A 15,131-nucleotide genomic window follows, 5' to 3' on the forward strand; every position below is an offset into this window, starting at 1 on the left:
CTCTCCTTCCGTCTATCTCTCTCCACCCCTCTTTCTCGCTGTATGATTGGGAGCTGCGCTGGCCGTGTTTTAACAATGGGCCTATTTCATGAGGTCTAGCACTACCCCCAACCCCCGGGGCAGACTGTTGGACTGTCAGCTATTTTATTTTCTATATGGTCCTCTTTGCTCATGGGGTTCACTGTCCTTGGGTTGGCTGGGTAAATCAATGTTCTGTCCCTCCTTACTGAAATAAATGACTCAGTTAAGCACACTGAATTCTGTTCATAGTCGTCATATCACATTTTGATCTTATCCATGTCTATTGTGAGACACCTTGTCTGTACCTTTCTTTCTGGAAGAATGGTTTAGTCTGTTTATTTCTGTCAAGAAGGTTCTGATTGTATGAAGGGTATGAGATGGTCTATTGGAACTGGATGACAACCATGCGCAAACAGTCCTGACCTGAGATGAAGGATGCTGTGTGTTTTCTCCCCCTGGTGTTCAGTTGGACTGGCCTCTCTCCACCAGGGCCTGGTCTGGTGTATCAGAGGTCACAGGGACCTGATAGGCCACAGTGTAGGTCACACCACCGTGAGAAAAGACTCCAGATGTAGGCCTAAGCATTGGGAAAGACTGACCACGGAAAATTTATCAATCCCCCCACAATGGTTGGCAGGTAGGCTGGGATTACACCCATGTGCTAAAATCCTACAATCTCACGGAAGCCATTTGGAGGCTGCCTCACGTTTTGTTGTGTATTCATCAATGATTGAAAAATACAAACTTGCCATCTTAAATGCACTTTATGCTGCTACAGTTCACTGTCACATAAGCTTCAAAGTTGCCATGTTGAATGCTGGTAATTCAATTTATGGTCTAGGAGCCTAGATTCTCTCACCCTCCCGGGCTCCCTGCCACTCCAGAAATGACACCAAATGTTCAGCTCACATTCCTCGTTGTCCAGAGAGACAAGTAGTATATGAAAGGAAGCACCCTTGTTATGCCTGCCTGGCAGAGACTGGGTGTGGTCCTCTGACAGCCCCACTATCCAGGCTGGGGACTAGAATACAGGGTGGGTGACTGTGATCCTGTCTGGTTACCTCGCCCTACTCTTCCCTCTTTCTACTGGCCTCCACTCCCCCGGTGTATGGTGGGATGGTATATAGGCTTGGTGAAGAGGGGGGCTGAGGGCCAGTGCGTGTTAGGAGGGCTGACAGCAGCAGTCCAATTGTGAAGTGAGGTCTGGTTACTGTTTGTTCAGAGCTGTGTGGAATTTCTGCCCCCACTCCCTTTTTTCATTCTCGCATTCTCAGCTGCTGGCCCCACGGCGAGTCAGCTGGACTGGAGAGGAGCTGGCTACTTACTTCACTGGGGAGTTTTTGTCCTTTCATAGCAATAGTCAGCCTTGTCTCGTAATCTATAAAGTTGTGTGTCTTCCGTGACTTTTCCTCTAGATCCATTTTTTTTGCGTGGTGAGTAGAGATCCATGAAGAGCTGCACTGTGTTCAAATGCCCCCAGGGAAAGAGAAAGTGGAAAAGAAAGAATGGTACTTCGTGACCTTCTGGAAGTCCTCCACAGCTATTCAGTTTCTGAGAGCTCTTGTGTTTTAAAGGCCTAAAGAAGCAGAGATTAGAGAAATCGGATGACGGCCAAGTAGAAATGCTTGATGCGATGCTAGCGTTGCCATAGCAGGCTCAGTTGGACCTTTTATTTCTATACTATTCAAAGCGATGGACAAATGGTAGCAGCCATCTTGTTCATACACATACATTTGTCAAGATGGCTGACGGCATTCTCATCCACTCATCTCAATTGTAGTAACTATTAATGCTAACAACTAGAAAGCAGAATTGTTTTGTTGCAAGTGGTAAGAAGTGTTAATGATTACCTCCCCCATTGTATTTATCTTGTCAGAGAATGGATACCAGTGGGGTGAAAGTGCTGGAGTCTGCTGATGACATCCAGGAGCGCCGGCAGCAGGTGTTGGACCGCTACCGGCGCTTCAAGGAGCTGTCGGGCGTGCGACGGCAGAAGCTGGAGGACTCGTACCGCTTCCAGTTCTTCCGCCGCGATGCTGACGAGCTGGAGAAGTGGATCCAGGAGAAGCTGCAGATTGCCTCTGATGAGAACTACAAGGACCCTACCAACCTCCAGGTCAGTCTGCCTTGTCCGTATGTCTGTCAGCATACGGCATAACAGTACCTACCTATCGCACATCATGGGTTTTAGTGCACAAGGATGCATTTCAACAGCTCCGGGTAGATTTAGGATCAGCCTGTCCAGTTGTCATTTTAGTCTATTGGAATTTGGGTTGTGTTGTACTGTAACCATGGCTTTGACAAAATGAATGATAACATCCTGATTCCATTTTGTCACCTTACTTTATTACAGTATGCACGAGCCACTTTTTGTGAATTGACTGACTTGTAGCCTTTCTAGTGGCCGTTCAAAATGAAACCGCAAGGCCATAAAACTCACACAGCATGATCAGTACATCATAATCCGTGACCCTTCGCCAGGTATGTCTGTCCTGTCCATTGTAATCTTTGCCATGCTAACATGCCTCCTCTCCCCCCACAGGGCAAGCTCCAGAAACATCAGGCCTTTGAGGCGGAGGTGCAGGCCAACGCTGGAGCCATCATTAAGCTAGACGAGACTGGCAACCTTATGATCTCCGAAGGCCACTTTGCCTCCGAAACCATCCGCGTAAGAGACAAAGACACACACCCACACAGTCCGCTGAGCTATGTGCCTGACCAAGATAGATCTACACAATCCACCCTTTTTAACCCTGATCATGTCTGGTTCAGTCCTTCACGCCATACCGGACTTCCCAGAGACCCATAGTTTCAAGTTTCAATATGGCTGACTATATAAAAGTAGGTGCTTGGGTGATGTGGACCTCCTGGCTCTTGTGTTTCTTTCTCTTTTAGGTTCCACTCCCTTTTAATTCTTTCAGATCCATTCTGTTTGCTGTGTGGTTATGACCTATATATGAAGACTATGAGAAGTGCATGATGTGTGTGTGCCTATTTTCTATTGATATGCACTTATCTTGGTCTCAAACTACAGCTTCAGCAAGTACTGGACTCAAAGTACTGGAACCATAACTTGTGTCTCAGAGTAGGAGTGCTGATTTGGGATCAGTCTTAACTTTTGGATCATTAATGGACAAGATCACATGGATGAGGGGAGCTGGTCTTAGGTCACCACACCTACTCTTAGATACTTTGTGAATATGGGCCCTAATTTCTATTTTTAGATCGTAATGAATAACGTTGTATGGACAGAGGGGACCTGATCCCAGATCAGCACTCCAACTCTGAGAGACTGAATATGGGCCCTGGTCTTGCATCAGTTTCCATCACCCTGTGTAAATTGTTTCCCTTTTTGCTTTTAGACTCGTCTGGAGGAGCTTCACCGTCTTTGGGACATGCTGCTGCTGAAGACCAAGGAGAAGGGTGTCCGTCTACTGCAGGCCCAGAAGCTAGTGCAGTACCTGCGCGAGTGTGAGGATGCCCTGGACTGGATCAGTGACAAGGTCAGTGTCTCAACCTGAAGTCACACACATCCTCTATATCTACTGGAGGCCATGACCTAAAGCATGTCTACGGAACTCTAATAGACAACATGACCTTACCCTAAATCATATCCAACAGGAGACCATTGCCATAGGACCTTATTGACAACCAATTCCAAACATTAGCCTCCCTAAACCATGTCTGCAGGGACCTACTATATAACCGATCCTGAATCTTACCAAAACCTGTGTCTTAACAGGAGGCCATGGCCACCTCGGAGGAGCTGGGCCAGGACCTGGAGCACGTAGAGGTGCTACAGAAGAAGTTTGAGGAGTTCCAGACGGACCTGGCAGCTCACGAGGAGCGTGTGAACGAGGTGAACCAGCTGGCGGGCAAGTTGAGCCAGGAGTCCCACCCCGAGGCGGAGCTCATCGTTCGCAAGCAGGAGGAGGTGAACGCCGCCTGGCAGAGGCTCAAGGGCCTGGCGCAGCAGAGGCAGGGCAGGCTGTTCGGAGCCGCCGAGGTGCAGAGATTTAACAGGTATGCCCAGGACAGGCTGGGTGTGTGTTTTCTTTTGGAGTGTGTGTGTGATGGGGAAGCCACAAGACAACTGAGAGGATCAAGACATTTGGATTTTCTGTTCTGACTGAGAGTGTTATGTGGCCTGCAGGGATGTGGACGAGACCATTAGCTGGATCAAGGAGAAGGAGCAGCTCATGGCATCCGATGACTTCGGCCGGGACCTGGCCAGCGTTCAGGCTCTGCTGCGCAAGCATGAGGGCCTGGAGAGAGACCTGGCTGCCCTCGAGGACAAGGTCAACACTCTGGGCGGAGAGGCTGAACGTCTGCAGCAGACCCACCCCCAGAACGCCTCCCAGATCCACCTGAAGAGGGATGAGCTCATCACCAACTGGGAGCAGATCCGCACGCTGGCCGCCGAGCGCCACGCCCGCCTCAACGACTCCTACAGGTGGGTACCGGTAAAACCCTGGCCGCCCTAACAGCGAACACACTAACTTTACTGGGTCAGTACCGTATTGTTACTATGTCACTACCATAACATTGCAGTGTCCCTACTGTAACCGTGCTTGGTCAGTACTGTAACTTTACTGGGTTAGTACTGTAACACCACTGCGATCAACACACAGCGACTACCCAATAGCATGGTCAAACAAAACATTTATCAGCCATTTAAGCCCAGTTTAGTTGAAAGTATGCAGAACCCTATCTTCTGACTGACTGTCTGTATGTGTTTTGCCCCCTGCAGGCTGCAGCGCTACACTTCAGACTTCCGTGACCTGACCAGCTGGGTGACGGAGATGAAGGCCCTGATCAACGCTGATGAGCTGGCCAACGACGTGGCTGGAGCTGAGGCTCTCCTCGACCGCCACCAGGAACACAAGGTACAGGAAAACTGATCCTAATAATAATTTAAATATAATTGCAGTTGTTAAGTACTATATATTTTCTCAGATCTTCAAATCAGTGATGCTAGTTTTTCCTGCAATGTTGCTGACGTTTACTGTGTGTGTGTGGTCCTTAGGGTGAGATTGACGCCCATGAGGACAGCTTCAAAGCCACGGACGAGGCCGGCAAGGCTCTGCTCAACACTGGACACTACGCCTCAGAGGAGGTCAAGGAGAAGGTAGGGCTATCTGTCTCTTTATCCTTGGTTTGGAATTCAAGCTTTTACATGGACCTGTGCACAGATTAATTTAACCCCATCCGTGTGTGTGTGTGTGTGTAGCTGGGTGTACTGACTGAGGAGAAGGAGTCTCTGTTGGAGCTGTGGGAGGTGCGCAGGCAGCAGTACGAGCAGTGCATGGACCTGCAGCTCTTCTACAGGGACACGGAGCAGGTCGACAACTGGATGAGCAAGCAAGAGGTATCGCCATCCACACACAATAACATACTCACTTAATTACACTTAAATTATTATTCTCCAAAAATGTTTGGGTGTGAAGTAATTATTGTGTGCGTGCAGGCGTTCCTTCTGAACGAGGATCTTGGTGACTCTCTGGACAGCGTGGAGGCCCTGCTGAAGAAACACGAGGACTTTGAGAAGTCCCTCAGCGCCCAGGAGGAGAAGATCACTGTGAGTACATAACAGTAACCTCTAAGATCAGCTTTTCCTCCTCAAATGTTACGCCTAATCTCTAACCTCTCTCCAGGCCCTGGATGAATTTGCCACCAAACTGATCCAGAACAACCACTACGCCAAGGAGGATGTGGCCACTCGTAGAGATGCTGTAAGTAGAATACGATGATCAGGACCAGAATGTGTCCTATGTTTGTAGCACTTTGCTAAATGACTAAAATGTAAAATAGAGAGTACAGACTCTTTTATCCAGAGCAATTAGGGTTAAGTGCTTTGCTCAAGTGTACATCAACAGATTTTTCACCTAGTCGGCTTGGGGATTCTCAACACTCTGAACCACTAGGCTACCTGCTGCCCTATATCTGCTTATACCATATCCTGGGTGTTCTGTATTAAATCTCACCCACCCTTCAGCTGCTGAGCCGCCGTAACGCCCTGCATGAGCGTGCCCAGTCCCGCCGCGCCGCCCTGGAGGACTCCTTCCACTTGCAGCAGTTCTCCCGCGACTCGGACGAGCTCAAGAGCTGGATCAATGAGAAGATGAAGACGGCCACCGACGAAGCCTACAAGGTATCAATGTTTCTCAGTTAGCTACTTTAGCTAGGTATTCTATAGTGATGTACTTTAGCTAGTTAGTTATCTACTTTAGTGGTATACTTTAGCTAGTAAGCTACTTAGTACTTTATAATGGGGTTTCAATACTCAACGTGACTTTCTCCTAGACTGCAGTGGGATCCCATTAGGCTGCAATACCACTGTGAACCACACAGTTCCTTATTCCCAGTACTATGGCCTAATACTTATAACAACCCCTTCCTTTCACCATCTCTGCTCTTTCTGTTCTCCCCAGGATCCGTCCAACTTGCAGGGCAAGGTCCAGAAGCACCAGGCCTTCGAGGCGGAGCTGTCAGCCAACCAGAGCCGCATCGACGCGCTGCAGAAGTCTGGACAGGAGCTCCTGGACGGCAAGCACTACGCCGCCGATGAAGTGTCGGTCCGCATGGACGAGGTCAGCTCCCAGTGGAAGAAGCTGCTGGAGGCCACCGAGCTCAAAGGTGAGATGAGTGGGAGTGAGGCTGTTATTATTATGGCGCCCACCATTTTGAGTTTGCCTTGAGTGGAGGAAATATAAAATGGCGGTGATGCTAGTTACTCTGTAGAGGAGCGCTGCAAAAAGGCTCATTTATGTTTTAAGCTAGTTTTTAGTCACTACACTAGGTTTCATTTAAGAGCCCCAAGATCTGAAACCAAACCTACAAATGTAGAACTGCCCTTCCTTCAATACCTACATCCAACTTAATTTCATCCACCCTTAAACCTCTCCTCACCACCCTCTCCTCTCTCCCCTCCCCCCAGGTATCAAGCTGCGTGAGGCTAACCAGCAGCAGCAGTTCAACAGGAATGTGGAGGACATTGAGCTGTGGCTTTACGAGGTGGAGGGCCACCTGGCCTCCGACGACTACGGCAAGGACCTGACCAGCGTTCAGAACCTGCAGAAGAAACATGCCCTGCTGGAGGCCGATGTGGCCGCACACCAGGTAATGATTTACTGTCATTTATAAACTGGGTGGTTCGAGCCCTGAATGCTGATTAGCTGACAGCCGTGGTATATCAGACCGTATACCACGTGTAGGACAAAACATTTTATTTAACGTTCGTAATTACTTTATAATAGCAATAAGGCACCTCTGAGTTTGTGGTATATGGCCAATATACCACGGCTAAGGACTTTGTCCAGGCAATCCGCAATGCGGCTTGCATAAGAACAGCCCTTAGCTGTGGTATATTGGCCATATACCACACACCCTCGTGCCTTATTGCTTAAATCACCGCTAGGTAACTGACTGACTGACTGCCATCACCGGGTAACTGACTGACTGACTGCCATCACTAGATGTTTTCAGAACCAAAAAGTAAACTACTAACAGACACTGTTGCATTTACCTCTGGGAGCAGCTAGTGCGTTTCTACTCTAATTATAAGAATCCTGTCCATGCCTGGTAGTTCCTAGAAAAAGCTGGACTGTGCTGATCTATAGGTTTTTGATTGACTGGCAAATATTAGTGATAGTGATTTTATGCATGGGAGTTGCCACTCCAAGTAGCCGTCATAGCCCAGTTGCAGAGACATTATTTTGGTCTACAATATTCAGGCATTCAAATATTTGTGTTGACTACTGTCTGTCAGTGCACAAGGTAAGTCTTGCTGACTGACTTACTGCCAACACTGACTGACTCTCTCTCCCCTCTCTAGGACCGCATTGACGGCATCACCATCCAGGCACGTCAGTTCCAGGAGGCGGGCCACTTTGACGCTGACAACATCAAGCGCAAGCAGGAGGCGCTGATGGCGCGCTACGACGCCCTTCGCGACCCCATGGCTGCCCGCAAGCAGAAGCTATCGGACTCGCTGCGGCTGCAGCAGCTCTTCAGGGATGTGGAGGACGAGGAGACCTGGATCCGGGAGAAGGAGCCCATCGCCGCCTCCACCAACCGGGGCAAAGACTTGATTGGCGTTCAGAACTTGCTGAAGAAGCACCAGGCCCTGCAAGCGGAGATCGCCGGCCACGAACCCCGCATTAAGGCTGTCACCCAGAAGGGAGAGGCCATGGTGGAGGAAGGTAAGTCTGCTCTTACTAACATGCATACTGCCACCTTTTTCAACTGTTCACCTGTTGACTATTTAGCAGGTTGGGTCAATTCCATTTAAATTCAACACATTGACTCTAGTACTCGAGCTGCTAAAACACTTGATAACTGCTATTCGCCCTTCCAGGATGTCTACAAGGCCCTCCCCCGTCCTCCCTTCAGCAAATCAGATCACGACTCCATTTTGCTCCTCCTTTCCTATAGGCAGAAACTCAAACACGAAGTACCTGTGCTAAGGTCTATTCAATGCTGGTCTGTCCAATCGGAATCCATGCTTCAAGATTGTTTTGATCACGCGTACTGGGATATGTTCCGGGTAGCCTCCGAGAATAACATTGATATATACACAGACATGGTGACTGAGTTCTTCAGGAAGTGTATAGGCGATGTTGTTCTGACTGTGACTATTAAAACCTACTCAAACCAGAAACTGTGAATACACGGCAGCATTCGCGCAAAACTGAAAGTGCGAACCACTGGGAATCTGGTCTAATACAAACAGTGTAGTTATTTCCTCCGTAAGGCAATCAAACAGGCAAAACGTCAGTACAGAGACAAAGTGGAGTCGCAATTCTACGGCTCCGACACCAGATGTATGTGGCAGGGTCTACAGACGGTCACGGATTACAAATGAAAAACCGCCCACGTCCCGGGCAGGATGTCTTGCTCCCAGACAAGCTAAACACCTTCGCCCGCTTTGAGGATAACACAGTGCCACCAACACTGCATGCTATCAAGGACTGTGGGCTATCGTTCTCCGTGGCTGACGTGAGTGAGACATTTAAGCGTGTTAACCCTCGCAAGGCATCCCAAGCCGTGTCCTCAGCATGCGCAGACCAGCAGGCTGGAGTGTTTACGGACATATTCAATCTCTCCCTATCTGTCGGCTGTCCCCACTTGCTTCAAGAAATCCACTATTGTTCCTGTGCCCAAGAAAGCAAAGGTAACTGAACTCAATGACTATCGCCCTGTAGCACTCACTTCTGTCATCATGAAGTGCTTTGAGAGGCTAGTTAAGGATCAAATCACCTCTACCTTACCTGACACTAGACCCACTTAAATTTGCATACCGCCCCAATAGATACATAGACGATGCAATCGCCTTCGCATTGCACACTGTCCTATCCCATCTGGACAAGAGGAATACCCATGCATTGACTATAGCTCAGCCTTTAACACCATAGTACCCTCCAAGCTCATCATTAAGCTTGGGGCCTTGGGTCTGAACCCCGCCCGGTGCAACTGGGTCCTGGACTTCCTGACGGGCAACCCCCCAGGTGGTGAAGGTAGAAAACAATACCTCCACTTTGTTGATCCTCAACACTGGGGCCTCACAAGGGTGTGTGATCAGCCCCCTCCTGTACTCCCTGTTCACCCTTGACTGAGTGGCCACGCACGCCTCATCAAGTTTGCAGATAACACAACAATAGTAGACCTGATTACCAATGTTAACAACTGATGTTATTCTTCAATAACACAAACTCCAAAGCAAATCATGGGGAGAAAAATAGGTTTATTCAGAGAGGACTGCCCCCGACTCAATATACAGACCAATGAAAACGTGGCACAGGTACCACACGTCACTGAGTTCAGGAGTGACATTCCACAGATTCTGAACAGATGTCGAACTGAACTCCAATTTACAATTCCCTAATGACCATTAATACTCTAGTTTTTAGTCCTCTCATCCGCTCATCTTCTGCGTTGTGTATTTATCTTCAACATATTCCTACACCATCAATGACAAGACAGCCCAGAGGAAGGAGGTGAGTGTCCTGGCAGAGTGGTGCCAGGAAAATAACATCTCCCTCAATGTAAAAAAAACAAAGGAGCTGATTGTGGACTTCAGGAAACAGCAGAGGGAGCACGCCCCTATCCACATTGACGGGACCGCACTGGCGAAGATGGAAAGCTTCAAGTTCCTCGGCATACGCATCAATAACAATCTGAAATGGTCCACCCACACAGACAGTATGGTGAAGAAGGCGCAACAGAGCCTCTTCAACCTCGGGGCTGAGGAAATTCGGCTTGACCCTTAAGACCCTCAAACCTTTACAGATGCTCAGTTGAGAGCATCCTGTCATTCTTACAGACGGTAGGCAATTAAGGTCACAATTATAAAAACTTAGGACACTAAAGAGGCCTTTCTTATGACTCTGAAAAACACCAAAAGAAAGTTGCCCAGGGTTCCTGCTCATCTGCGTGAACGTGCCTTAGGCATGCTGCAAGGAGGCATGAGGACTGCAGATGTGGCCAGGGCAATAAATTGCATTGTCCGTACTGTGAGACGCCTAAGACAGCACTACAGGGAGACAGGGCGGACAGCTGATCGTCCTTGCAGTGGCAGACTACGTGTGACAACACCTGCACAGGATCGGTACATCCGAACATCACACCTGCGGGACAGGTACAGGATGGCAACAACAACTGCCCGAGTTACACCAGGAACACACAATCCCTTCATCAGTGCTCAGACTGTCAGCAATAGGCTGAGAGAGGCTGGACTGAGGGCTTGTAGGCCTGTTGTAAGGCAGGTCCTCACCAGACATCACCGGCAACAACGTCGCCTATGGGCACAAACCCAACATGGTGGATATTTCTTTGGAATCCGGAAACTATCATTTCGAAAACAAAACGTTTATTCTTTCAGTGAAATACGGAACCGTTCCGTATTTTTTCTAATGGATGGCATCTCTAAGTCTAAATATTGCTGTTGCTTTGTACAACCTTCAGTGTTATGTCATAATTATGTACAATTCTGGCTAATTAATTAAGGCCTTTGTTAGGAATAAATGGACTTCACACAGTTCGCAATGAGCCAGGCGGCCTAAACTGCTGCATATACCCTGACTGCTGCATATACCCTGACTGCTGCATATACCCTGACTGCTTGCACGGATGTAAGAGAAATTACACAATTTCCCTAGTTATAAGAAATTCATGTTAGCAGGCAATATTAACTAAATATGCAGGTTTAAAAATGTATACTTGTGTATTGGTTTTAAAGAAAGGCAATGATGTTTATGGTTAGGAACCTTGGTTCAAAGACAGTGCTTTTTTTGCAAATGCGCTTGTTAAATCATCAAGTAGGCTGTGATTCAATGAGAAATTAACAGGCACTGCATCGATTATATGCAACGCAGGACACACTAGATAAACTAGTAATATCATCAACCATGTGTAGTTAACTAGTGATTATGTTAAGATTGATTGTTTTTTATAAGATAAGTTTAATGCTAGCTAGCAACTTACCATGGCTTCTTGCTGCCCTCGCGTAACAGGTAGTCAGCCTGCCACGCAGGGTCCTCGTAGAGTGCAATGTAAGGCAGGTGGTTAGAGCGTTGGACTAGTAACCGGAAGGTTGCAAAAAAACGAATCTCCGAGCTGACAAGGTAAAAATCAGTCATTCTGCCCCTGAACAAGTCAGTTAACCCATCGTTCCTAGGCCGTCATTGAAAATAAGAATGTGTTCTTAACTGACTTGCCTAGTTAAATAAAGGTGTAAAAAAAAGTTTTTTTTTTTTTAAATCGGCAAATCGGTGTCCAAAAATACCGATTGAACTTGAAATCGGCCCTAATTACTTGGCCATTCCGATTAATCGGTTGACCTCTACTCTACTGAAATGGAATTGTCCCAACCCCGCTCTCCTGGTCGTTATTGTAAAATATATTTTTTCAATGATTTTCCCTCTAATAAATAAACTATCCACCTCTCCCCGTGGTCCCCACTAGGTCACTTTGCCGGAGAGGAGGTGAAGGTGAAGCTGGAGGAGCTGAACGGTCGCTGGGACACCCTGAAGGGCAAGGCCGGGCAGCGCAGGCAGGACCTGGAGGATTCGCTGCAGGCCCAGCAGTACTTTGCTGACGCCAACGAGGCAGAGTCCTGGATGAGGGAGAAGGAGCCCATTGTGGGCAGCCCCGACTACGGCAAGGACGAGGACTCTGCTGAGGTAAGAGAGGCAGAGAGGGACATTTGACTATCTAGGTGGGTAAATTACGGAGGTGAATTAATTAATGAATACTTTGTTTGAGGATAGGTTTGGATGTAGAAGGTTGGAGGATGTAAAGTGGAGATGACACTCACCCCTCTCTGTTCTTCCCCAGGCCCTGCTGAAGAAGCATGAAGCCCTGATGTCTGATCTGAGTGCCTATGGAAGCAGCATCCAGGCTCTGAAGGAGCAGGCCCAAACCTGTAGGGTAAGTCTGGAACCCACATTGTATCTTTAGCATTATTGTAAAATGGATATGAACCATTTGTCAGCTTATGAATGCCTTAACTAGCTAGTTCACATTATTTGGATAATAAAACTGTGTTTCTCATCCATGCAAACATCTGAGAACCAGAGGTCCAACAAATCAATAATTTATTTTCTACTCCCAGTCTATCATATATACAACCTGATATTTTTATGTTGACATCTTCTAGATATCACCTATAATCCTTATTTTTAATCTCACCTGCAGCAACAAGTGGCTCCCACCGATGATGAGACGGGTAAAGAGCTGGTGCTGGCCCTCTATGACTACCAGGAGAAGAGCCCCCGCGAGGTCACCATGAAGAAGGGAGACATCCTCACCCTGCTCAACAGCACTAACAAGGTACACACACACACACACACAGCATCTTAGTGAGATGAACAAAAGCCTTGTACCGGAAACAACTACTAGGTCATACCCATGACTAGGCACTTGAAACGGAAAGAATTGGAAGAATATAGGCAAGAGAGTATGGGACATATATCTTAATATTTTATGGGGGATAAAAAGAGCATGTCTTCTCCTGTGGTCCTTTCTCCTGACCTCCCCTCTCTCCCCTGCTGTAGGACTGGTGGAAGGTGGAGGTGAATGACCGCCAGGGTTTTGTTCCGGCAGCCTACGTCAAGAAGCTGGATCCCACCCAGTCCTCTTCCAGAGAGAACTTGCTGGATGAGCAGGGCAGCATCGGCCTGCGCCAGGATCAGATTGAGAACCAGTAAGGGACTACTTCTATTCCCTCCACCTAAGCCAGTCCCAAAATACCCTATCCCCAGTACTTCTCTTCAGTACACTCCTGCATCTCTGTATAGTTATTTACCCCTTTAACTTAGGATGTGTTGTCCCTAATGGGTTAATTAACTGTGTATTCTGTGTTCTAACGTTTCCTGACTTGAAGAAATGTCCATGTGAGCTCAACCCAATAACATTTACCTCTTTGATGCCCCAGTCTTGTTCTCCCTTTTCTGTCTCGCTCTCCCTTTTCTGTCTCGCTCTCTCTTCAAATGATTTTTGTTTCCCTTTCTATTCCTTAGTGAAACAGCCCAGAGTCACGCTTTTTTTTCTCTCTCTCTCTATCACTAACGGCCTTTTGCCTTTTTCTCCATCTATCTCTGTTTCCCTCTAACCACTAACGCCTGCCTGCCTGCGCATGTCATTTCTGGACTGAGCAGGCCGTTGGCCAAGGAGGCGTGCAGTGTGTCTGTACGCATGAAGCAGGTGGAGGAACTGTGAGTAGGACCAGTGTCCCCGTAGGTGTCGTGTTTGCGAAGCCACCACGCATCGCCACGGGCAAAGCCATTTGCCATTCCTGCCACTCCCTAAATCAATACCCATGTCAATCAATACCCATGTCGATGTCGTGGTCCTTGTGACTGTGATTCCAGTGTGCTCTCTCTCTCTCTCTCGCTCTCTCTCTCTCGCTCTCTCTCTCTCGCTCTCTCTCTCTCTCTCGCTCTCTCTCTTATATCCATCACTCCCTCTCTCTCTCTCTTATATCCATCACTCTCTTATATCCATCACTCATCTTCTATTCAACAGATGGATAGAAGCTTCATCTGTCTTTCTCACTCCTTTTTTCTCCCAGCTTGCCTGTGGGTGTCATGAGCTCACTTGCATTCTGTTTTTCCATGAGAATGTGTTTTTCACGCATCATAGACAGCCATGTTACAAACCTGGCAGATTATGGCATCTTATGAAATTGTGAGCATAGTAAGGGGGAAATCACCTCATCCACCACTAATGTGTAGCAACCACCTGAGGGATGCCATGGCAGCCATTTTGTGCTGCGCCAGAAAGCTCACCACACATCAGCTATCACAGTGGAGAGGTGTGCACTTTAGGGCTGACCCTGGAGGTCTACCGGTATTTAAAGATTTGCTAAATTATTAATCCAAATTGAAATATAATTTTGGCAACAACCCTAGTGCGCTCAGTTCTCCCTGTAGATCATAATGTATTGACACTTCAGCGTTATTTCCACTACCCAGTGTCCCCTTCACACAGGGAATTCTGAAAGCCTTTATCCTGTATTTTTAGGTACGGAACTCTCCAGGAGCTAGGCGAGAAGCGCAAGGACATGCTGGAGAAGAGCTGTAAGAAGTTCATGCTGTTCCGCGAGGCCAACGAACTACAGCAGTGGATTAACGAGAAGGAGGGAGCACTCACCAATGAGGAGGTGGGCTCCGACCTGGAGCAGGTGGAGGTGCTGCAGAAGAAGTTTGACGACTTCCAGAAGGTATGCCGCACACAACATGGCCACCAGTAGTAGGAGAAGGATACTAGATTACTTACTGGACTAAGAAGTATTTAAAAATCATGTTCAAGCACAGGAGCAATGTGTGCATTATACTTACTCAGTTCTTCTAATCTATGCTGTCCCATCTCACCCAGTACATTGGTGAATACTGGTATGAGTTTTGTGTTGACTGTCTTGTCTTCTGTCTGTTTGACTACCAGGACCTGAAGGCCAATGAGTCTCGTCTGAGGGACATCAACAAGGTGGCGTCTGAGCTGGAGTCTGAGGGCCTGATGGCCGAGGAGGCAACCATGGTCCAAGCTCAGGTAGGATGGTGTAGCCAACCACTGCAGAGATATTAAATACTTTTCATATTAGGTAAATGATAAAA

The 15,131-nt window shown here is 47.8% G+C and overlaps 1 protein-coding gene and 1 non-coding gene across 11 annotated transcripts in view; both read left to right on the forward strand.

The window, feature by feature from the left end:
• Positions 1-15,131, forward strand: part of LOC115119221 (spectrin alpha chain, non-erythrocytic 1) — a 55,800-nt gene that overhangs the window by 13,259 nt on the left and 27,410 nt on the right. For 7 of the 10 annotated variants that reach the window (XM_029648017.2, XM_029647987.1, XM_065017271.1 and 4 more), the window contains exons 2-22: positions 1,898-2,137; positions 2,564-2,689; positions 3,384-3,524; positions 3,764-4,044; positions 4,175-4,474; positions 4,772-4,907; positions 5,048-5,149; positions 5,252-5,389; positions 5,489-5,599; positions 5,676-5,753; positions 6,017-6,172; positions 6,453-6,657; positions 6,959-7,140; positions 7,856-8,222; positions 11,983-12,200; positions 12,355-12,447; positions 12,715-12,849; positions 13,074-13,222; positions 13,677-13,733; positions 14,542-14,740; positions 14,962-15,066. In XM_029648017.2, coding sequence (XP_029503877.1) covers positions 1,901-2,137; positions 2,564-2,689; positions 3,384-3,524; positions 3,764-4,044; positions 4,175-4,474; positions 4,772-4,907; positions 5,048-5,149; positions 5,252-5,389; positions 5,489-5,599; positions 5,676-5,753; positions 6,017-6,172; positions 6,453-6,657; positions 6,959-7,140; positions 7,856-8,222; positions 11,983-12,200; positions 12,355-12,447; positions 12,715-12,849; positions 13,074-13,222; positions 13,677-13,733; positions 14,542-14,740; positions 14,962-15,066 — 3,516 coding nt within the window. In that variant the 5' untranslated portion in view covers positions 1,898-1,900. The remainder of the gene's footprint in view (positions 1-1,897; positions 2,138-2,563; positions 2,690-3,383; positions 3,525-3,763; positions 4,045-4,174; positions 4,475-4,771; positions 4,908-5,047; positions 5,150-5,251; positions 5,390-5,488; positions 5,600-5,675; positions 5,754-6,016; positions 6,173-6,452; positions 6,658-6,958; positions 7,141-7,855; positions 8,223-11,982; positions 12,201-12,354; positions 12,448-12,714; positions 12,850-13,073; positions 13,223-13,676; positions 13,734-14,541; positions 14,741-14,961; positions 15,067-15,131) is intronic. The other 3 variants (XM_065017270.1, XM_065017274.1, XM_065017275.1) reach the window with 1 other exon arrangement.
• LOC115129111 (small nucleolar RNA SNORA84) lies at positions 7,598-7,734 on the forward strand. The gene has a single exon (XR_003863632.1). It is a non-coding gene; the product is annotated as a small nucleolar RNA SNORA84 (small nucleolar RNA).

This window comes from Oncorhynchus nerka, linkage group LG4, assembly GCF_034236695.1.
Source record: "Oncorhynchus nerka isolate Pitt River linkage group LG4, Oner_Uvic_2.0, whole genome shotgun sequence".
Lineage (NCBI taxonomy): Eukaryota > Metazoa > Chordata > Actinopteri > Salmoniformes > Salmonidae > Oncorhynchus > Oncorhynchus nerka.